The 22,828-nt window shown below is 38.0% G+C and overlaps 1 protein-coding gene across 1 annotated transcript; it reads left to right on the top strand.

The window, feature by feature from the left end:
• The first annotated feature begins 747 nt into the window (after window positions 1-747).
• NOAZFP (nucleolar atypical zinc finger) lies at window positions 748-21,554 on the top strand. Its single transcript, XM_028102351.2, has 10 exons — window positions 748-921; window positions 3,008-3,140; window positions 5,082-5,101; window positions 5,207-5,277; window positions 7,815-7,894; window positions 13,573-13,699; window positions 13,988-14,092; window positions 18,448-18,494; window positions 19,331-19,448; window positions 20,603-21,554. The coding sequence occupies exons 2-10, from the start codon at window positions 3,021-3,023 to the stop codon at window positions 20,875-20,877; spliced, it is 963 nt and encodes a 320-aa protein (XP_027958152.1). The 5' UTR covers window positions 748-921; window positions 3,008-3,020; the 3' UTR covers window positions 20,878-21,554.
• Window positions 21,555-22,828: the final 1,274 nt, after the last annotated feature.

Genomic DNA, 22,828 nt, shown 5'->3' with positions numbered 1-22,828 from the left:
ATGACTACTGGACATGAAACCAAGAACCCAAGAGAATGGGTTTGGATGTTAGGGTGATTCTGGGGGATGGCAGAAGTTGGAAGTCAGGTTCCAAAGTTTCTCACCAATAAGGAGTGGGTAAAAAAAAGCAACAACGAAGGAAAAAAAGTGGCATGGCTATATAGAAAGGAAGACTAATTATCTGAGTGAGGTACAGGGGAACAAGGGGACTGACCCGTACCTCCTCACCAAGAGATGAAGGAAGAGCGCAAAAATGAGCACCTTTCGCTTCATAGATGTTTAAAGCAAGTTGTCTTTGTAAGGGAGAGGATGTTAGGTTTCAATTAAGGACAAGGCAGAACACACACTAGAGGCCCAGAATATGGGAGAATTTGTTCACAAAAGAATGGAGTTCATAGTTTGCACAGCAAACATGAAAAATAGGATGTGAGGCACAAACGATGTAAGCAGCAGAAAGTTTCCAAAGAATTAGGCAAGAATTTAGTCAGTTAATGCAGTATCAGGTTTGTGATTCATTTCCCTCTTCCTTTAGGTTTCTCCTTTTCTGAAAAAAAAAATAAAATTGACCGGGCCTTCCTGTCCCTGTCTTTCTGTTCTATTTTTGTTATTCCCTCCTCTGTCAAATCACCCATCCAGGTGTGGGAGTCCCGCCCCCCGCGGGAGTGGGCGGGATCGGGGCGGGGCAAACAGTAGTGGGCGGGCCCCTTCCTGTCGACGTGCTGTCGTAAGGACGCTGCTGACGTAAGAGGACATCCGGTCCGGCTTCTAGTGTCGGAAATTGGCTTTGCCCACCCTTCTTCGGTTCTAGTAGCTCTTTCCCTGGAGTCGTGGCCCGCAAGTTGGAGTTGCTGCTGCCGCGGGCAGGTCTCACGTTCTTCCCTGCCCCTCTGCCCCCGGAGTGAGCCCGGCCTCCCCGCAAGGGTGAGCGAGGTCGGCCCGGAGCGCGCGTGAGGGAGGGTGTCCCTCGGGCGGGTGATGGTTGTCAGTTCCCCCAACCGCGTGGCACCGCCGCTGTCGCCTCTGGACGCCCCCCCCTCACCCCGCTGGGTCCTCCGATTGCAGGCTTTTCCTCCAAAGCCGCGCTGACCCTGTGCCTTTTTCCTCATTTGATGACAGGCCACGTCTTAAGTCGAAGCGTTGCTGGAGAAGGGCTTAAACCCATATAAGGCGTGAAAAAATTCACTCTTTTAAGTTTCCAAACCAAATTGGAGAAAAAAATCGAGGCTCAGCCGGAGCCGATTCATCTCTGGGGGACGCAAAAATTCACCGGGATGATCACCCCGGATTGTTTTCTGAGTTCCTTTGGCAGGGGACTACACAATTTTTTTCACCCTGTAGAATTTGGTCGTTTTGAATACTGAAAGTGATCTCGTGGGCTTGTACGTTACTTAGCTGACCACCTACTAAACCTCCTGGCCTGATTTGTCTATATTTTTAAGTCGCAGCTTCCCGCCCCTTGGCTTTTGCTTGGACATTTTAACATAAGAGTTGAAACCCAAAGTAGGAAAACTTAGTAAGACGAGCTAGCTGGTGCGTGATTTCGCCCTGTGGTAATAGGGCCTTTTAAATGAGAAATGTGAATTCCTTCAAAGTGTGGTTTCTTGGAATTCTCTTCATGTATCATGGACGTGTTTTGGTTTCTTTGAAGACAGTGTTCGTGCCTTCAGGGAGATTGTGTCACAGTCACCAGTGAAACTTAATCCGGTCCTTGGAAGTTTAGAATTTGTAGATCTTGAATAGGGCCTCGACGTAAATCTGTATTTTTTAGGAATTTCTACAGTTGGTTTTTGAGAATCACTCTTAGAAAAGACTTAAAAAAGTATGTGTTTTGAAGAATGTTAAGAAACTTGAGATTCATATTGTGAAGCAAGTACATAATAGGCCCATTTATCAGTGTGTCTCTTCCTATATTGACTACTTAATATATGCCAGGCAGGGCGGGGAGGTAAACATTGTCAAGAAAGACAGGGCTGAAATCCTCCAGGAACTTGTAGTGTGCAGACTGGATGAATAGCCAAATAAAAACGTGTTACTTAGTAAAAATCTTGTTTTTCTAAATGTGGTAGTTCTTTCAACTAAGTGATGAAAGATGAAAGCCCGTTTTAAAGTCCTTATTTATACAGGGCTTTACATACATACTCATATATAATACATACTCTTAAACATAAATTTGAACTCTGTTAAAATTATATGCTCATTTACATGTAGAGAAGAGCAGCTTCCAGAGTCAAAGCAACTACAGTACCTTTAATATCTTTTCAGAGGGGGTTGGCTCTGTAGTTAATGTTGTCATTTGACTTTACTTGTTAGATGTTTTGTTTAGATATTACACAGGAGAAATAAGACTTTTTATACTTCAAATCTTAACGTCAAGTTGAATGTATAGATCAAAAAATGATATAAACTGAGTAAATAATATACTTTTAAACTATTTCTTGTTAATGATATATGCCTAATTTTTTAAAAAATTTAGTACAGAGTAACTTTTGTTTTTTATTTTTGTTTTTTTTAAAGATTTATTTGAGAGAGCAGGAGCGTAAGCAGGGCGAGGGGCAGAGGGACAGAGAATCTTCAAGCAGACTCCCCACTGAGAATGGAACCCCAAGGCGGAGTTGGGGGGGGTGGGGGCTTGATTCCAGTACCCAGCCACCTAGGCACCCCATGTACAGAGTAATTTTTAAAGAATACTTAACATGAGAGAAACTTTTTCTCTTTTTTCTCACTGGGAAAAGAAAACGTGTGGCTTCTAGGATAAATTGTTTTGATGTTTACATTTTTTAGAATTGTTTGGTAGTGCAAATAAGTGCCTTATTTTAAAAGTTATCTATTTTGTTTGGGGTAATGTATATTTAATATTTCATAAAGGCTTAAAATGTGCTTACCAGTCAAAATGACAGGTTTGAGTTTAAAATTTAATGAGTAAAAACACTTCATTCTACTATTTCTTGGTTTATTTACAAAAGCAAATGCAACCAGGCAATTGTATCTTCTCTCTTTTCTTGTGTAGAAAGTGGGGTAAAATGCCTAAAAAAAAGACTGGTGCGAGGAAGAAGGCAGAGAACCGCCGGGAACGTGAAAAACAGCTCAGAGCATCAAGAAGCACCATAGATTTAGCTAAACACCCATGCAATGCGTCAATGGTAACAGCTTTTTTGGATACCTGTTGGTGGTTGAAAAGCGGTATAATACTTATCTGAAAAATGCCTGAATAAAATTTTAGTGAATACAGTGTTGCTGCATATATTTTACTGAATTTCAAATCTGTGGTAGAGGCATGTCCATTGTTTTCATTAATGCGGAGTAGCAATGATTTTGTTTGATTTTATGTTATTTATAAACCTAGCGTATTACCTTGGCTGCTGTTAGTTGATAGGAAACAAGAATACATACTAGGGATTGTGTGATGTTTTCCAGCTTCTCTAACCTTATACGCATAATTTGTCCTATTAGTTGGAGCCTTTTCATTATTTCTCTTAGCAGTTCTTAACTCATTTGATTTCTCTTTTCTAAACTTTTCACTTTTCTTGACCTCTCTTTTGGCTAACTGTCCTGTTACCTTCTTTTCCTGTGCTCAGTGGGTTAGTCCTGATCATTTCTGGGCTTGTTTGGTCAAAGTGTGAAAAAAACAAGATTATCATGTGATTATAACCCCTCTCCTTTTTTTGGCCGTGTTTCTCTGAGTTGTCCCATATTTTCCCATTTCCAGTCCTCTCTACTTTTTCTATTCCTGCTACTCCTCTTTCTTCTTCTTCTTTTGTTTCACCTAAAGATCATATGAAATGCTTAATGGGACTTAATTCCCTGAATGTTTCTTTTGCATCTATTTTGTGCCAGGTACTATTTTAGGCACTGTGGGGTGTACAAAAATGAATGACAGTCCTTGTTTTGACAAGTTGATAGATCAGTTGTCTTGTGTATTTCTTAAGATTTGTTTGTTTATAAGTGACCAATCCAACTTAAGTAACTTTAGGGAGAAAAAGAGTTTACTATTTCTGTATTACCTCTGTTTCTGTTTACTACATTTACTAGCATGTAGTTGCGAAGGGCAAGGATGTAGCAGGGACGCGGGACTTAGACAACTGGAACCTGGAATGACCTTGTAGGGCCATCTTTTGCTTGGGTTTCTTTTTCCTTATTAGTTCCATTTTCTCAGATTGTCTTACCCCATTTGTTTGGGTTTGTAGGTACTGGTAGCTTGTGTGTCTCACATCCCATAATGTCGGAGAGGGAAAGAAGATAGCCCTGCTAGAGTTTATGGCTGGCGTGGGGGGCGGTGGGAGGGACCAGGGTTACATAACACAGATAGGACAGATGGTAGAGACTCCCTTCAGGGTCATTTCTAGGGAAGAGGGTTATGGGACAGACAAAAGAATTGACTCACATACATAAATACACATAATGAAGACTAGAATTTAGTAAGTGTTGTAATAAATGGACAGTTAAGACTAAGGTACATTTGGGCAAAGCAGGGATAAACTTGAGTGCGTGGATGGGGTACAGTTCATAGAGGAGGTGGGTTCATCACCAAAACTTTCAACAGGTAAAGATTGTAAGGATAGACTTTTCAAGGAAAATTATTAGAATAGTAAGGCATGGAAAGAATATAAGACCTATTTCATGAATGGCTGAACAAATAGTGACTTTAAGCTAAAGTCAGCAAGGTTTGAAAGTGGTTAGGGACCAGATTGTTGAGAACTTTTAGTACCATGTTTAAGATTCTAGATTTTCTGCAAGCTTCATCATATTGTGTTCTCTACCATTTCTTGTGTCCATTCTGTAATATTTGTCTGATTAAAAAGCAAGATCAACAACAACAACAACAAAAAAACACAACCCCAAAACAAACCATTGCTGTATTTATATAGCCTCTTGTGGAAATGCTACTCCTTTCTTTGGTGTGGTAGGTACGGGAACATACCTTTGTTATTACAGTATGTATAGATGCTTGTATATGTGGGTGAAGTTGGAGGCTTTGGGGAAGTGTTACTTAAATTTTAAAATGAAAAACGGTATTCTTTATAATGCAGGTAAATTTGGAGTTTTCAATCAGAAAATTAATGTTATGTTTTTACATTTTACAGGAATGTGACAAGTGTCAGAGGTAAACTTTTATTTATTTCTTTTTCTATCTATATGTAATAATATAGATCCTCTCACCTTTTATTTGATATTGACTGTATTTTAAAATTTTATTTCACATGACAAGGCGGCAGAAGAATAGAGCGTTTTGCTATTTTTGCAATTCTGTACAGAAGTTACCAATTTGTGCACAGTGTGGTAAGTATATGATAACTGAGGACTTAAACCTTTTCTTTCATCAGCCATTTGTTTTGCAGTTAATCAGTTTGACTGATTTGTCATTTTTTATAGCACAGTTAGACCTTACCATTAATGAAATAACAAATTGTTATTTGGTCTGTCTAACACTGTCAAGTCTTGATTTTGTCTCTTTGATGTAATGTTGAAAAATAATTAAGGTACAGTTTAGATATAGGTTAGCACCATGTTGTAAACATTAAAAGATCAGATTTCACACTGATAACATTTGGTGATCTGAATTTTTAGTTATACTAACTTTGTCTTGTTGATATCTGTTTGTATACTTTTCTAAGTTTTGATTCCTGCTGATATAGCCCACAGTCTCTTCGACCATTGAGAATAAATTTATTCCACATTTACTGATGCCAGTTTTTTCTGTTTGGCACTTAGCATGTGATTTTTGAATTTCCTCATATGTTTTCCCAAGTGATTGCAATAGAGTTCCTAAGCTACGTATTCAGTTCCCGGGTATTTATTCAGAGTAAACGATTATTCAAAGTAAACTAAATGGTAAAACTAAACGGTAGTTCACAGAACAACAAGATTGGTGTTTTCCAAATAGCCTTCCACAGAATACTTGAGCTATTGATAGGTATTTTTTTCTTTCTTTTCTTTTCTTTTTTTTGGGGGGGGGTGGTGGAAAGGGAGAGACAGAAGGAGGGGCAAAGGGAGAGGGAGAGAGAATCCCAAGCATGCTCCATGCCCGGTGCAGAGCCTAATGCAGGGCTCGATCTCGCAACAGTGAGATCAGGACCTGAGCCGAACAGGCATCTCTTAATAGGTATTTCTTAAAATAATGCATACACTTGAGAAATTGCTGCCTGTTTCATTCCTGCCTTTCTGTCTGGGAAATTTCTGTTACATATTTGTATGTTAAAGGTTCTGAAGACCTCCAGTAAAGAAACCTAATTAATTTTGTTCACACCAGATTTACTCCCCAAACTTTTATTTGAACAAATATTCCCTTTGGTTATGGGATGATGGTCTCAGGTGGAACACAGTTTGGGATATACTCACATAAATGTGTTTATGTATAATAACATTGCAGAAAATTGAGAAAGTTTAGGGCTATATCCCTGAATATTTCTAGCGTAGTTCTAGTTTTCAAAGAGGCCATCTTTTGAGGTTTATCAGCTCAGGTCTTGCTCTCAGGGTCATGAGTTCAAGCCCGGCATTAAGCAGGCCCAGTATGGAGCCTGCTTAAAAAAAAAAAAAAAAAAAAAAATACTGGCCTAGAGAGACTACTTGTCTGCCAGTTTTTATAGCCTTATTTTATAAAAGACGAATATAGAATGAGAAAGTAGAGGGGCTCCTGGGTGGCTCAGTCAGTAAAGTGTCTGGTGACATAGGCTCAGGTCATGATCTCAGGGTCCTGGGATCCAGCCCTGCGTTGGGCTCCCTGCTGGGCGAGATGGGGTGGTCTGCTTTTCCCTCTCCCTCTGTCCCTCCCCCAGCTTGTGCGCTCGCGCGCGTGCTCTCTCTCTCTGTCTCAAATAAGTGAAATATTTAAAAAAAAAGAATGAGAAAATAGATTATGAAGATTGAGTTCTTACTAGGACCATCCCATATTTTCACTGTTGGCTGGGCTTCAGTTATATAGTGCTGTGTACATGGATTTATTTCCTACTTACTGATTCTTATACTTAGACATGAAACAGTTGGGTGGCTGCTGTCTCATTTCCAGTCTTTCTTCCCATTTCCTGTTGTCCTAGCTTTGTTCCTCAGATAATCAAGATAATGGAAAATTGTGCATCTTCTGTGTGTTTCATCTTCTACTTTGCAGAGTCTGAGATGGGTGATTAATATGTCACCTTAATTTTGACATAGTATATGATGAGTGAATTTCCTGATAGTGTTTCACGTTGGTAATTTGCTGCTAGATCAGAGCTTTTGTGGCTATATTGTGATTTTTAGCTCTAGCACTATATTCCTGTTTTTTCCATTCACTCGGGCACTATTTCAAAATGCTTTGGGAAGAATGTTTATTTGGGGGAAAAAGAACTAGGTAAGTTACATTATCATTGTTTGGTTTGGTTTGAGATGTTCTGTGGAAAGAAATAAACAATAACTTCAAACCAGGCTGTTTTTATTGTGACTTATAAACTGTAAAATTCATTTTAAAGCATAGCTTTTTAAAATCTGTATTAATTCATCTGAAAATTCACAAGATTTTAAACTGCTCTGATGATTGTTAGATTACACCTGTAACTTGCAATTTCTGATTTTAGTACAAACAATAATTAACATATAATTTTATTGTGCAATACATTTTTATAGATTTACTAGTAAATTCCTAATCCTAAAAGATCTGATTCAGGTTAGATGTCTGTTATATCAGTCTTTTTTTTTTTTTTTTTAGTAATATGAGCAGTAAACTGATTTCTATCCATTTTCAAGTTATTTCTATAGGAATTGAGGCTAGATAAAAAGTGGCATTAGTGAATACTTACATGTACTACTTTGCAAGACTAATAATGCAAATTGTCTCTTTACAGGGAAAACGAAGTGCATGATGAAGTCTTCAGACTGTGTCATAAAGCATGCTGGTGTGTATAGTACTGGCCTTGCAATGGTGGTAAGTTTCTTGTCTTCGTTTCTTAGACGAGCAGGTTTCCAAGGATAAGAAAAGTTTCTGGCCAGTGGTTATTTTTTCTAAATAGCACTGTTTTGTCCTTGATTCAGTCAGTCTGGAGTTTTCTGGATTATCTGTGCATATTCTTTGTATGATTTTCCTGTATTATCCACTTATTTTTGATTGCTTCCTTTTTTTCTCATTGGAAGACATACAAGAAATGGAAACTTATTCAAAGTTGACTTAAAAATTCATTTGTCAGTGGTACGTTTCTAAAGTATCTTAATCGGACTTCATAGAATGTCACTTACTGTACTGAAAGCCCTGCTTAAGCAAGGTTCAAACTTTTGGTTAAAAAGCAGCCTAGTTTCAAAAGAACCTAGTATTAGTAGCTTTTTTATAGCTTTACATTTCAAAAAAGAATACATATTTAACATAGACTTAAGCATAATTTCCTCATTACATGTAGAATTTTCTAAGGAAATTCATTGTTTTAAATACAGGCATACCTCAGAGATATTGTAGGTTGGTTACAGACAGTTGTAATAAAGCAAATATTGCAATAGAACAAGTCAAAATTAATTTTTTGGTTTTCCAGTGCATGTAAAGGTTTATGTTTACAGTATTTACTATACTGTAGTCTATTTAATGTGTAATAGCATTAATCTAAAAACATTTTAAATACTTTAATTTTTAAAATATTGCTATAAAATGCTAACCATGATCTGATTGTTTAGTGAGTCGTAATCTTTTGCTGGTGGAAAGTCTTCCTCTGAAGTTCTTGGCCGCTGATCAGGGTGGTGGTTACTAAAGGTTGGGGTGGCTGTTGCAATTTCTTAAAATAACGATTTCTCCATAGCATGTCATGCTATTTGATAGCATTTTACCCACAGGAGAACTTCTTTCAAAATTGAAGTCAGTCCTGTCAAACCCTGCTGGTGCTTTATAAGCCAAGTTTATGAAATATTCTCAATCCTTTCAACATTCTTTGCAGCATCTTCACCAGGAGTAGATTCCATCTCAAGAAATCACTTTCTTTGTTCATTCATAAGAAGCAGCTCCTCATCTGTTTTATCATGAGGTCGCAGCAATTCAGTCCCATCTTCAGGCTCCACATTTTTATTCTTTCGGTATTTCCACCACATTTGCAGTAAACTTTCTCCACTGAAGTCTTGAACCCCTCAAAGCTATCCATGACAGTTGGAATCAATTCTTCCTAACTGCTGTTAATGTTGATATTTTGATCTGTTCCCATGAATCAGTAATGTTCTTAAAGGCATCTAGGATCGTGAATCCTTTCCAGGTTTTCAATTTACTTTGCCCCCAGATCCATTAGATGAATCACCGTCTATGGCAGCTATAACCTTATGAAATATATTTCTAAATAAAAAGACTTGAAAGTCAAAATGACTTGTTGATGCAGGGGTTGCAGAATGGATGCTGTGTTAGCAATCATGAAAACATTAATTTAATTGTATCTCCCCATCAGAGCTCTTGAGTACCAGCTGCATTTTGAAAAGAATCCTTTTTCTGAGCAGTAGGTCTCAACAGTGGGCGTAAAGTGTTCAGTAAACCGTGTTGTAAATAGATATGCTGTCATCCAAGCTTTCTTGTCCCATTTCTTAGGGAGCACAGAAGGAGTAGATTTAGCATAATTCTTAAGGGCCCCAGGTTTTTCAGAATGGTAGGTTGGTATTAATTTTAGCCTAAAGTTACCGACCAGCTCTGTTAGCCCCTAACAGGAGAGTCAGCCTGTCCTTTGAAGCTTTGAAGCCAGGCACTAACTTCTCTTCTCTAGCTATGAAAGTCCTAGATGGCATCTTCAAATTTAAGGCTATTTTGTCAACACTGAAAATCTGTGGCATAGTGTAGCCACCTTCATGAATTATCTTAGCTGGATCTTCTGGATGACTTGCTGTAGCTTCTGTATCAGCGCTTTCTGCTTCACCTTGCATTTTGATGTTTTGGAGACGGCTTCTTTCCTTAAGCCTCATGACCCAACCTCTGCCAGCTTCCAACTTTTCTTCTGCAGCTTCCTCACCTCTCTCAGTTTTCATAGACCTGAAGAGAGGGCCTTGCTCTGAATTAGGCTTTGGCTTTGGAGAGTGTTGTGGCTGATTTGATCTTCTATCCAGACCACTCAGACTTTCTCCATATCAACAATAAAGCTGTTTTGCTTTTTTATCATTTGTGTGTTCATTGGAATAGCACTGTTAGTTTCCTTCAAGAGCTTTTTTTTTGCATTCACAACTTGGCTGAGTATTTGGCACAAGAGGCTTACTTTTGGCCTGTCTCAGCTTTCAGTCTGCCTTCCTTATGAAGCTTAATCATTTCTAGCTTTAGATTTAAAAGTGAGAAATGTACAGCTCTTTTACTTGAACACTTAAGAGGCCATTGTAGGGTTATCAGTTGGCCTAATGTCAATATTGTTGTGTCTCAGGGAATAGGGAAGCCCGAGGAGAGGGAGAGAGGTGGTTGGTAGAACAGTCAGAATACATATAACATTTACCAATTAAATTTGCCATCTTTCATGGGCATGGTTTGTGCACCATGATAATAGTAATATCATAGATCACAGATCACAGATCACCATAACAAATATAATGATAATAAAACAGTTTGAAATGTTGTGAGAATTATCGAAATGTGATGCAGAGACATGAAGTGAGCAAATTCTGTTGGAAAAATGGCACCAATGATTGCAGGGTAGCCACATACCTTCAATTTATAAAAAATACACTAGCTGTGAAGTGCAGTAAAATGAAGCACAACAAAATGAGGTATGCTGTAATAAAAAGAGTTGTGCGATGCATTTTGCTGTCTTTTTCACTAAAAAATCTCTTTAACCAATTTTACTGTATTCTGTTGTGTGGTTTACTTATTTTTTTTTTAAAGATTTATTTATTTATTTGAGAGAGGAGGCGGTACAAAGGGAGAAGGAGAGAGAAACCCAAGCAGACTTCACACTGAGTGCGGAGCCCGACGTGGGGTCAGTCTCACAACCCTGAGATCACAACCTGAGCCGAAACCAAGAGTTGGATGCTTTAAAGACTGTGCCACCCAGGCTCCCCTCTGTTGTGTGATTTTATGCTCAGGTCCAAATTTCATTCCGTGAGGAAAGTAATAGTACCTCTGTGTCAAGCAGATATTTTATTTATAGCAACTTCCCAAGAACATAATTTTCTGTCATGAAGCACATCTTTATATGATCTATTTCATGTGTGCATATCTTACAAAAGCAAGAAACTAGACTTACTCATCAGTATCTTGTGAATTCCTCTTCATTTTAAATACAGGATTGTCCTTGTTATCTTTATTCATAAATCAATGTAATCTTCCTTGGTAGCTTGCTTATGTCCAGATTTATCAAATGCTTTTTAAAAAATTCACTAAGTTGTATGAATATGAGTGATCTCTTATATAAAACATTTCAGTAGACTCATGTATCATTAGCTGTAAATTCTAGAAAAGTAATTTTTTGGGAATCTTCTATTTGCCTGTTGAAATTCCCTCTCTCTTCCCTCTTCCCCACCCTGCTTTGCCCTGGGAACCTCACCTGTGTGTATGGACTAGATCAATGGCTTTCTTACCTTCTGGCTTCCCTTTGGCTTCAGCCAATGGAAGACCCTGGCAGGACAACCTGTAGATGGGAGGACAGTACAATCTGGGTCTTTATTCTCTCAGATCTCTCTGCCAGGTTATCCTAGTTTGGAAATGAATTGGCCACAGTTCCTCTCTATATGGCCCGGTAATCCTTTCTCAAGGTTCTGGTAACTTTCTCCACTCCCCTTGTTTCAGGCTCAGAGGTGGTAACTGCATCATCCCTTATGTTTTTTCTAAGCCTTTCCCTGTCCTTTGTAAATCATCTCTTGTAAACTCTCCAGGATTACTCAGTTTAGTGTGTCCTCTTTTTGTTGTTAGAAACTTGAATGTTCCAAGAGATGTGTTGGAGGATTTGCTATCCACAGTGATAATCCATTTTTACAGCTGCAAAAACACCCTTTCTATTTGTTCTTTACTACTTCTGTTACAGAGTCTTGAATACTAGAACACTGAATTGAGATTCGGAACACCATGGTTTAAATCCTAGCTGTACTGTAATGTAGCTCTGGGATTTGGATTTAAGGCTTGGGCCCATATTTGTCACCTGTAAAGGAAAGACCTTCTAGTCCCATTTTCTTTTTTTTTTTAATTTTATTTATTTATTTGTCAGAGAGAGAGAGCATGCACAAGTAGGGGGAGTGGCAGGCAGAGGGAGAAGCAGCCTCCCCGCTGAGCAAGGAGCCCGATGTGGGACTCGATCCCGGGACCCTGAGATCATGACCTCAGCCAAGGCAGATGCTTAACTGACTGAGCCACCCAGGCGTCCGTAGTCCCATTTTCTTAAGATTCTTTCTAGCCATTAATATTCTATTAATTTCTAGCCATTAACATTCTACAATGACATTTATAGATGTCATTGTGTTATTGAAAGGTATAGTCTTTCTATCTTATGTATCTTGATGTAAAATTGGAGAGTCTTATCTTGGTATTTAATTCTGTATATTTTATTTTAATTTTTTGCCACAAAGAAATGTAATGATTCAAAGCACAAGTCACCTTAACAGAAAAAAGATGCTGACAGAAGTTTAATATTTTTTCTCAGTTATTCTAGAAAAGCTATGTGAATTATTTTTATTTTTTATTTTTTTTAAAGATTTTATTTATTGATTTGACAGACAGAGACAGTGAGAGAGGGAACACAAGCAGGGGGAGTGGGAGAGGGAGAAGCAGGCTTCCTGCCAAGCAGGGAGCCCGACGTGGGGCTCGATCCCAGGACCTTGGGACCATGACCCGAGCTGAAGGCAGATGCTTAACCAACTGAGCCACCCAGGTGCCCCAGCTATGTGAATTATTTTATAAATGATTCAGGAAGGAATTTTCTTAAGTGAGAAATATTTCCTTTTTTTTTGTTGGAAGATGGAATATATATTTATTATAAATCACAGTATCACACAGGTGCACAACATGATTTGATATTTGTGTATATTGCAAAATCACCACAATAAGTCTAGTTAACATCTCTCACCTCACATAGTTAGTTTTTTTCTTGTGATGAGAACTTTTAAGATCTACTAAGAGAGTACTCTTAGCAACTTTCAAATAAATAATACAGTGTTATTGACTACAGTCTCCATGCTATACACTACATCCCCATGACTTATTTAATATGTAACTGGAAGTTTGTGCCTTTTTTTTTATTATTATGTTCAATTAGAAGTCAGAATTATTTCTAATTGAAAAAATTCAGTTTAGTTACTTTAATTGTTATAGATAAGAATGCTGAAATGTGGACTCTGGACACCATTCAAATTAGAATTCAGTTTGAAGGCAACACTTTTAGCTCCGTGACTTACTTTAATGATTAATATTAGGGTTAAGTGTATAGTTTCCCCCTTCTTTTCCTTTTGATTTATGGCCAGGTTTTTTATATTGTAAATAGCTGTTGGTGAAGTAGTTTGATTTTCAGAGAACCCTCTTTTTTAATTTTGGCTTAAACAAAATTTTTTTTTAACGAAGCCTCCCACTATCGCTGAGGGTTGGTAAATTGCTAAATGTATACAATTTTGATGGTTGCCCTTGGCTAAACAGTGGTTGCAGCCAGGCAAGTGACAAAGATGTTTTGTGTTCCTTGGTTTCAGGGTGCTATATGTGACTTCTGTGAAGCCTGGGTTTGCCATGGTAGGAAATGTCTTAGTACCCATGCCTGTGCCTGCCCTCTTACTGACGCTGAGTGTGTGGAGTGCGAGCGAGGTGTCTGGGACCACGGTGAGTAATGACCTGCAGGTGGTGAACCTGAATGTATTAAGTAAAGGCTGACTTTGAAACACTCGGGATGCTCTTTTTATAGGAGTAGCCAGGGGATTGTGGGAGTCCACTTTTTTATGGTTCAGTTTGGCAGTTTTCATTGTAGCCTTTACCAGAACAAAAACTACTGTGTCATTTTGGGGTAATTCTGAAGTAAATCGCTTGACTTCTTTAAATTGATATTTATGGCTTCTTTAAATTGAAATTTATCATATTTACATTTGTGGGTTTTGTTTTTTAATCCAATAGGAGGCAGAATATTCAGTTGTTCTTTTTGTCATAACTTTCTCTGTGAAGATGATCAATTTGAACATCAAGCCAGCTGCCAGGTTTTAGAGGCGGAAACATTCAAATGTAAGTTTTCATAAATTAGATGTCCTGTATACCCAGGATTCTTAATAGTATTAAGTGTTAGACTCAAAAAAGAATCTAGTTTTTTATGCAGCCTCCTGTGGACTATAATTCAACTTAATATCTATTTTCCATTTCTAAAAAAAATTCAGAACCACATAGACTGTTTTTTTCAATAGGGATGCCACTGGCATTTTGGTTGGGTCAGTTCTTTGTTATGTGGGATTGATTATAGGACTGTAGCCTTCCTGGTCCTGAGTACTAAGTATCATTTTCATCTCCAAGTTATTGTAACAACTCCCACCCCTACCCGCTGCCCCCCCCAAACCCATACACATTTCCAAATGCCTTCAAGTAAGTGATATGTAATACTACCCCTGGTTTGTTCCTGCTAGTTGGTTTCTGTGATTGTTAGACAAGAGTATGCATCAGAAACACCTGTGGAAGTTTTTTAAAAGTACAGCCACCCAGGCCTCATCCCTGAGATTCTTTGAAGTCTGTGGTAGGTTGCAGGCCTATGTATTTTACCCACACACATAATTGTCATTTATCTTTCAGTTTGAGAATCAGTGTTACTGGTTCTCAATGGTATTATCTTTACAGATAGATTCCATTTTATTTCCGCATTATTTTTGATTCTCAAAAGCTCAAAATTTAGAGTCAAACATTACTTAAATTCTACCTCCTGGTTATGTGATTTTGGGCAAATCACCAAATCTTTCTAAAGCTGAGTTTCCTTATATATTAAAAGAAGATGCTAATTTCTTTTTCAAAGAGTTAATTAAAATGAGAATCCATATAAAGTGTTATTATGGTACCTTTTACTTAGAAAGCCCTTATTAAATATCATTATAGAAAAGGCTGAAATTCCCCAGATACTCACTTGCTTGAATTTGGTTTTTCTTTTGATACAAAATGCTAATCTCTAAATTCTCTTATAAATTTAAAGTTGATAAATTGTCAATTTTAATATATGCATAATTGCATATATATGTAATTCTTACAATATTCCTGTAGAAATTCTCAAAGGTTAAAGAACATCTCAAAGTAGATAGCATTTTTGAGCCATTTTTAGGCTTCTGCAAAATCTGTAATATAAAAATTGAATTACTTTATTTGGGCCTGAGAACTTGAAGTGTTTTGTAGCATTTGACCCCAAAGACAGGCAACTGTGAGTGATAAGACTATAATTTCATCAGGAAGTTTTAGTGATTCAGTAAAAGGCAAAGGAAAAATACAAAAGCAGAATAGTTGACAGGATTTTAAGATAAATCTATCATCATGTCTTTGATACTTCATATTAAGGTTATGCTCATTGCAGGTTCCTAGGTGTCTTTGGTTTACTGTAGTTTATCTTCTTTACTTTTTTTCATTGCTTTAGTTTTTTTCTTGCCATTCTTCCTTTGCCAGTTGCCGTTCAATGCTTGTTTTTTCTGAAATATTCTCCTAATCATACCCATAGGCCACAAAGATATAGCTTGTTTCCACCCCCTTCATTGGTCATATCTCATCATTTATAGGTTTGACCTTACTTGGGAATTGAGAGATATAGAAATTCTTTAAAGTACTTATTTACCTGCATTATCAGTGGGAAAGATGTTTTAAGAAAACACAAAACAAATATGTTGACTCTGCCTCTATTTTTTTAAATAATTAAAATGGCTCTGGGACTTCTAATTTAAAATGGCTTGTTATCGGGAGGCTTTGACGCATCCCAGCCTGCCCTCTTTTAAAATACTCAGAAGACATAGAAATAGATTTAAAATGGAAACCATTCCCCAGTTTAAAACTAGGAAAGTCAAACTATTTATTTATTTATTAAGATATTTATTTCTTTTTTGACAGAGAGACACAGCGAGAGAGGGAACACAAGCAGGGGGAGTGGGAGAGGGAGAAGCAGGCTTCCCGCCGAGTAGGGAGCCCGATGTGGGGCTCGATCCCAGGACCCTGGGATCATGACCTGAGCCGAAGGCAGACGCTTAACGACTGAGCCACCCAGGCGCCCCATCAAACTATTTTTAGAATCTGGGAGAAATGCATTGTTTATATAAGTCCAAAATTGTAACTCTTGGGGAGAGAAATAACTGGGCAGTGAACCGGAGGGCATATGTGTTGGCTTGAAGGTAATCAGGGAGAGAAGAATGGCAGGATCATGTTCCATCCTAGGTGGAGTTCCTGGAAGGTAAGGATGAGGGTAAAATAGACAAAATTAATTTCTTGGGATCATGTCTTTGTGGCATGTAGAAGACTCAAGTAGTGGGGGTGGGAAAAGATTCTATATCAGAAATTCCTGGGCTCCTTAGTGGCTCAGTCAGTTAAGCATCTGCCTTCTGCTCAGGTCATGATCCCAGGGTCCTGGAATGGAGCTCCAGGTGGGGCTCCCTGCTCCGCGGGAAGCCTGCTTCTCCCTCTGCCTGCTGCTTTTCCTACTTGTGATCGCTCTTACTCTCTGTCAAAAATAAATAAATATTTAAAAAAAAATGCCTGGTGTACACTGGGAGTTTGGGTTGGGAGCTTTGTACGTTCAGTATGTGTTCTGGCTATGTATTTGAAAGAGATTTATAACATTTTGGTTAAATATATCCTTTTTCTTTTTCTTTTTTGACTGAATGAAGAAGGAACCAAAAAACTCCCTGGGCATATCTTCAGGTGGAAATGATTGAGATTTCAGATTTTTGTCTCTACAGACTGAATGAAATAATATGGTTATTATTGGAGTACTTTGGTATACTTATATATGCCTAATATAGTTAACCCTTGAACAATATGAGGGTTAGGGGCACCAACGCTCTGCACAGTTGAAAATCTGCATATAACTTCTAACTCCCCAAAAACTTAACTGCTAATAGCCTCCTGTTGACCAGAAGCCTTACTGATAACATAAATGGTTGATTAACACATATTTTATATGTACTATATGATATATTCTTACAATAGAGTAAGCTAGAGAAAGTAAAACGTTACTACGGAAATCATAAGGCAGAGAAGATACATTTAAAGCACTGCACTGTATTTATTGAAATAAATCTGCGCATAAGCAGACTTGCATAGTTCAAACCCATGTTGTTTAAGGGTCAACTGTATATAGTAAGTACTCAGTTGATTTTTTAACTTTTATTATTAACACATAGGACAAATAATACATATCCAACTGAATTATTGGCATTACTGTGGAAGAAAGCAGAATACTTGGACAGAAGCAATAATAATACATATAATTGAGAGCATCATTTCTGAGTGTAAAAAAAATACTTGCCTGTTCACATAAAAGAGGCTACCCATGAACCAGGCAAAATTAAGTAAAAGAATTCCCAAATTAGAAACATCTGGTCAAATATTTGCATTACAATGACAGGCTTCCTTTTACTTGTTTTCCTTTTTATTTTTTCAAGACCTCTAAGTGAATTGAAAGTTACTAGTTTATATTCAGGCTTTATTAGTGTAAGGCTTAGTTTATTTTCTCTTTCTATACCTCTGGTACTTATTTTTTTCTTCCATTTCTGGCACAATCAATATGTGCCAGACATTCTGGCTTTTCTAATATATTTGCACTTAAGTTTAGGTTTTTCCTCAGTAATTATAGGTAATGACCAAAATTGACATGGCTTACTGACTAAAATAGTAATAAAATATTTTGGGATTTTTCCCATCTTTTCCTGCCCACTTGAATATTATTTTCTCTTCATAACCACCCTTTCTACCTGAAGTATTCCATTCCCTTGTCAGAAGTTATGCAAAAAATGGCAATAGCCTGCATCATCAGGAGAGATTATATATTAATGGAGAAAATTATTCTTTTTAAGATTTATTTATTTTTTAAAGATTTTATTTACTTGAGAGAGAGAGTGAGAGAGCATGAGCAGGGGGAGGGGCAGAGGGAGAAGCAGACTCCCTGCTGAGCAGGGAGCTTGATGTGGGTCTCCATTCCAGGACCTCGGGATCATACCTGAGCTGAAGGCAGATGCTTAAGTGACTGAGTCACCCAGGCGTTCCTCTTTTTGAGATTTAAGCATTATGTGATAAAGGGAAGAACTTCAGCCAGTGTCATGGAAAAAAGGATGTCTCACCGTTTCAGTTTTCTCAATATAATTAATGAAATTTGCCATCTCCTAGATCGGGAGAAATGGAAGGAGATTGGAGAGTAATTAGTGTCATACTAGCGAAAGAATGCTGGGTGTGTGCACTTTGTTTCTTTCCTTCTGGCTGGGGATTCCATCTCATTTTATGTGCCCTCTAGGTTATATTATGAGACCAAAAAAAATGTTAATAATTGATCTAAGTACATCAAGTATAAATCTGTAGAAAATAGTGTTTTCGTTCCAAGTTTGAATCTGGACATTATGTATTTTTGCCCATAGGTGTTTCATGCAATCGACTTGGTCAGCATTCCTGTCTCCGTTGTAAGGTATACTTGTTTGTTTGTTATTTTTAGATTTGGTTTTTAATCCCAGTACTCCTCCACCTTGGATTATTTATAGCTATAATTAATCTACAGGGGTCTTTAAACATTATGTAGTTTACTTCTTCTATTTTGGAGATGGTGAAATTGAATTGAGAAAGCTGAATGACTTTCCAAAGGTCATCCAGTTGGCTTATCTTAGAGTTGACACTAATGCACATGTCTCCTGAATCTTGGCTCAGTGTTTTTACACCTTACGTTTATGGAGAATATTCTGACCAAAATGTTGAGAGTATATTTTAATTAACATCAAAATTCACTTGCTTCGGAGAGTTTGAGTAAAGTAAAGATTTCCATAATGTTCTATTTCCTTAGATCTTATCTCCAGCATTTCTGTTTGTCAAAGATCACTAAACAGGTGCAGCGAATTCACTTCCTGTCAGAAACATTTCTCCGGTTCTTCTGGTCCTAACCCTATCTCTTGTTTCTCTCTCAGATCTGCCCCAATTTGACCAAATGGCTTTCAGGTGTTGTCTATGCTGTTTCCTCTGCCTTAGATCTCTCCAATTTTGCTTATCCTCATATATTTATGAATGAATCAGTGTGCCTACACTGTTCATATCCTGTGTATAGTTTCTGCTTTATGTTAGGTCATAGTTCAAAGAGTTCTGGCAAAGACCATTTCCCTTAAGAAATTTAAATCAGGAGTGTGACCAGTCCCAACAAAAGTCTTAATCTCTACCCTAACAAAACTGCGTCTAAATCTCCAGGAAATATTGAATAATTTTGTATATTTTTTTGAATTATTTATTTACTTGCTTATTTTTACTTCTCCTATGTAGGCTTGTTTCTGTGATGATCATACAAGGAGCAAAGTGTTTAAGCAAGAAAAAGGAAAACAGCCTCCCTGCCCCAAATGTGGACATGAAACTCAGGAAACTAAGGATCTCAGCATGTCAAGTAAGGCTCTTCTTAAAATACCAATGGAGTGATTTTGCTTTCTTGCTTAGATAAGATTTATCTCTTTTTTTTCTCTTTCTATTTTTGTTTGTGCCTCCTCTTCGTATTTGAAAAGATGAATGTGTTGTCTTAAGCAGATGGAATTTTACAGCCTTGGAAAATTTGTGGGTGAAGTTTCTCAGTTTAACTTAAGAAATACACCATCATTCACTTTGATATTTGGCATTTGACTCAGTTAATGACATAGTGAATACTGAAATTTAAGACCAAAAAGTGATTTTTCTGCCTTTGCTGAAGCTTTCCTTGTTAAATAATTGAGTAGCTATAAATCTTTTAATATTCTAGTGCTGGTAATCTTCAGTGCTTGGAAGTTGGAATTCATTCTGAAGCTTTTTGTAGGTGTGTGGTATTTGAGTAGCTATGCTTATTATGTAATATATCACTACTATAGGAAATTGTTTTGTGGTTTTTATATAACTTCACTATGAAGGAGTAAGACTACTACAAACATGCTTATAGTAACGCAGCTTACAATTTTGTTAAAGAGAATTTGACTCTTTACCAAACGTAGCAGAATGGAACCATAATTCTAAATGACCCCGACAGTACTTTTGTTTAATCAAAGATGTAGTTGTACAATGAGGTGAGACTGATGATTTTGCTGATTTTTTGCACTAAACCGTATTGCCACTTAGGCAGAAGAAATGAAGGGCTTTGTCTTGTTGGACACCAGAATTACAGAGTGGTTCTCTTAAGAAAAATGTGTAGTGACATGAATTCAACAGTTCTGTGATTTAAAAATAAAATTTTAATCCATCAAATGAAGAGCATTTCAGTTTTTAACACGCCTTATTTGAATTCTGTTTGGAGAATGCTATTGTTCTTATTTTGTTTTCCAACTTTTTCTAGATTTAGCGAAATGACACTGTTGTCTTTATTATTTGCTATATATGGTATGTATATAGAGTGAGTAGGATAGAACCGATTGTTGTTACTAAGGTCTCCTTTCTTTCCAGTTAAGTATTAAGTCAGGAAATTAGGAAAATGGGAGTAAGAAAAAGCCAATCAAGTTCGTAGAATTTTGTATATTATAGAGAAAAGTGAAGATGTAAAGAATCGGAACAAAGTGTCATGTACATATCTGTCTTTTGCAGCACGCTCCCTGAAATTTGGCAGGCAGACTGGAGGTGAAGAGGGAGATGGAGCTTCTGGGTATGACACCTATTGGAAGAACCTTTCTTCTGATAAGTATGGTGATAGCAGCTACCATGATGAAGAGGAAGATGAAGATGAAGCAGAGGATGATGAAGAGGAAGAAGATGAAGTGGGAAAGGATTCAGATGCTGAGTCATCCGATTTATTTACTAATTTGAATTTAGGAAGGACCTATGCCAGTGGCTATGCCCACTATGAGGAACAAGACAACTAGGAGAACGGCTTGCCCATGGGTGACCGTGTCTGAGAGGAGCCGGAATATGTGTGCTTGATGAATTGGGTGTGGATGTTCGGAAGTACTGTCACTTAGCCTTGTGCAAAAGACTAGTCACACTCACGGGGGCAAGGAGTAGGGCATAGCATTTTTATAGGAACTGATAATCAGGCTTATAGCATAAGAAAAATGAGTTCCAAATGTAAGATGTTTATTGATCCAAGCCATTGAAGCGTCGTGGATTGGAGTTTTACTGATTTCAGTAATCATAGGTTATGCCGATTAGATACATACACAGGATGAAAGAATAGGATGGTAATATATTTGATGGAAATTAAATTGCTGTTTTTATTAAAAAACACTGCTTATATTCATTCTGATTTTGTAAGATGGTAATGGGTAAAACCAATTATTGTATTTTTCCTTGTAGGTCCACAGGAGGAGAGTCAGATTTTCAGTAAATATTCATGTTATCTTAAGTAGTCATGATATGTATGTTTTAGCAATTACTCATTGATTTTTTTCCCTCACGGTATGTGCCCTGAACAGTACCTGTTATGAATGCCTAAACGTATAGACAAAGGTGACTACGTAGCTAGTTTTCAGAGACACGGAGACAGTATTATTACACAGATGCATTATGCATTCGTCTTTGAATAAATCTAGTATTTCACTTATGTACTTTTGCTATTTAATTTCTTGTTCTCAACTTTTTAAACTTATTTTGGAAAGCATTTCCAATATTTTTTTTATAAACTGCTTCATTTTTCATCTACTATGCAAAATAGGTAACAGATTAGTGGTGTGGTAGACGCAGACTTATGCGGCTGGGGTCCGTCACTCGTGGTAGGTGGAGAACAGGCAGTTGTGGGCGCAGGTTCCGGTTGTACACCTTGCACTGGCGGTGGATTGGGGTGGTGTGCTAGAGAGGAATGTGTTAGTGCACCGGCTGGCATTTGAGAAGGATGGAGAATATTGTAGCTGTGAGGATAAAAGGGTTCATTGCTATTGCTAGGCCATTCGTATTCTATAGAAACATAATGAACAGCTGAGGGCAATAATGGGCCGTGAGAAGCCAGGTGTGAAAGCCAGAGGGCCCCTGGATGCACAGGAACTAGTTTTCATCTCTTGCAGCAGGATGGCTGAGAAAGCTGAGGCCCAAGCACAGGACTTAATAGTCTGTATGGATAGACTTCAAAGACAGTTGCCAATCAAGGCAGGTCTGTTATGTAGCGGTCAGGGCACTTTTTGAGAAAATTCAGGATCCTGACAAGTGAGGTGGAGGCATCTGAATGGATGCTACCGAAGATGTTTACTCCGCAGACTCCTGAGCTTTCTGGGCCTGCAGTCGCAGCCCACCCCTCCCTGGTAAGGGCAGACACTCCTGCCCTGCCTCCAAGCTGGGTGACAATGCAGAGCTCTCTCCCCAGGCGACAAGTCCCCCTTTTAGGACTTGTCCTATCTCCAGGCTACTAGGGTTTGAATTAGGATTAAATAACTATAATTTGGGTTAAGGACAACTCAGCTGGAGGGGTGCTGGGCCTGCAGAGAAGAACAGAGTCTACCCCAAAGGAGCTGCAAGAATTGGCCAGTGTGGACTGGGAGGAGCTGGAGGAGTACATGAGACCAGAATCAGGGTGAAGATCAAGAGAGTCAGATCATAAACTAGGGGAGAATTTAATAGCACCCACATTGGGTCCTTGGGTTGCAGGATAAGAGCTATCTTAAATTAATAGGATTTAGCACCCTGGTTGGGATCCTGGGAGAGGGTATGAACTCACTCTACCAGGATGGTTCCTAGAAGCATGGAAAAAGCAATGGCTAATTCTGAGCAAAGTTGAAATGCAAGCATATTATTGTGGCAGAGTGTGGAGGAAAGGATTAAAAGTTGAAGGAAGTGGATATGCTGGAATGGATAGATGGGCTCCGACATACCAAAGTGGGTGTAGTT

Source organism: Eumetopias jubatus, unplaced genomic scaffold (genome assembly GCF_037043125.1).
Source record: "Eumetopias jubatus isolate StellerSeaLion01/CBP00866 unplaced genomic scaffold, mEumJub1_p1.0 scaffold_2, whole genome shotgun sequence".
Lineage (NCBI taxonomy): Eukaryota > Metazoa > Chordata > Mammalia > Carnivora > Otariidae > Eumetopias > Eumetopias jubatus.
This window is presented reverse-complemented; position numbering and strand designations above follow the sequence as displayed.

What these genes read in the sequence shown, in the direction of transcription:
- NOAZFP (XM_028102351.2), top strand. Translation starts at nt 3,021, where the DNA reads ATGCCTAAAAAAAAGACTGGTGCGAGGAAGAAGGCAGAGAACCGCCGG. An exon ending in AGAGGCGGAAACATTCAAAT is followed by an intron (nt 14,093 to 18,447) that starts GTAAGTTTTCAT and finishes TTTTGCCCATAG; the next exon opens with GTGTTTCATGCAATCGACTT. An exon ending in ATTCCTGTCTCCGTTGTAAG is followed by an intron (nt 18,495 to 19,330) that starts GTATACTTGTTT and finishes TCTCCTATGTAG; the next exon opens with GCTTGTTTCTGTGATGATCA.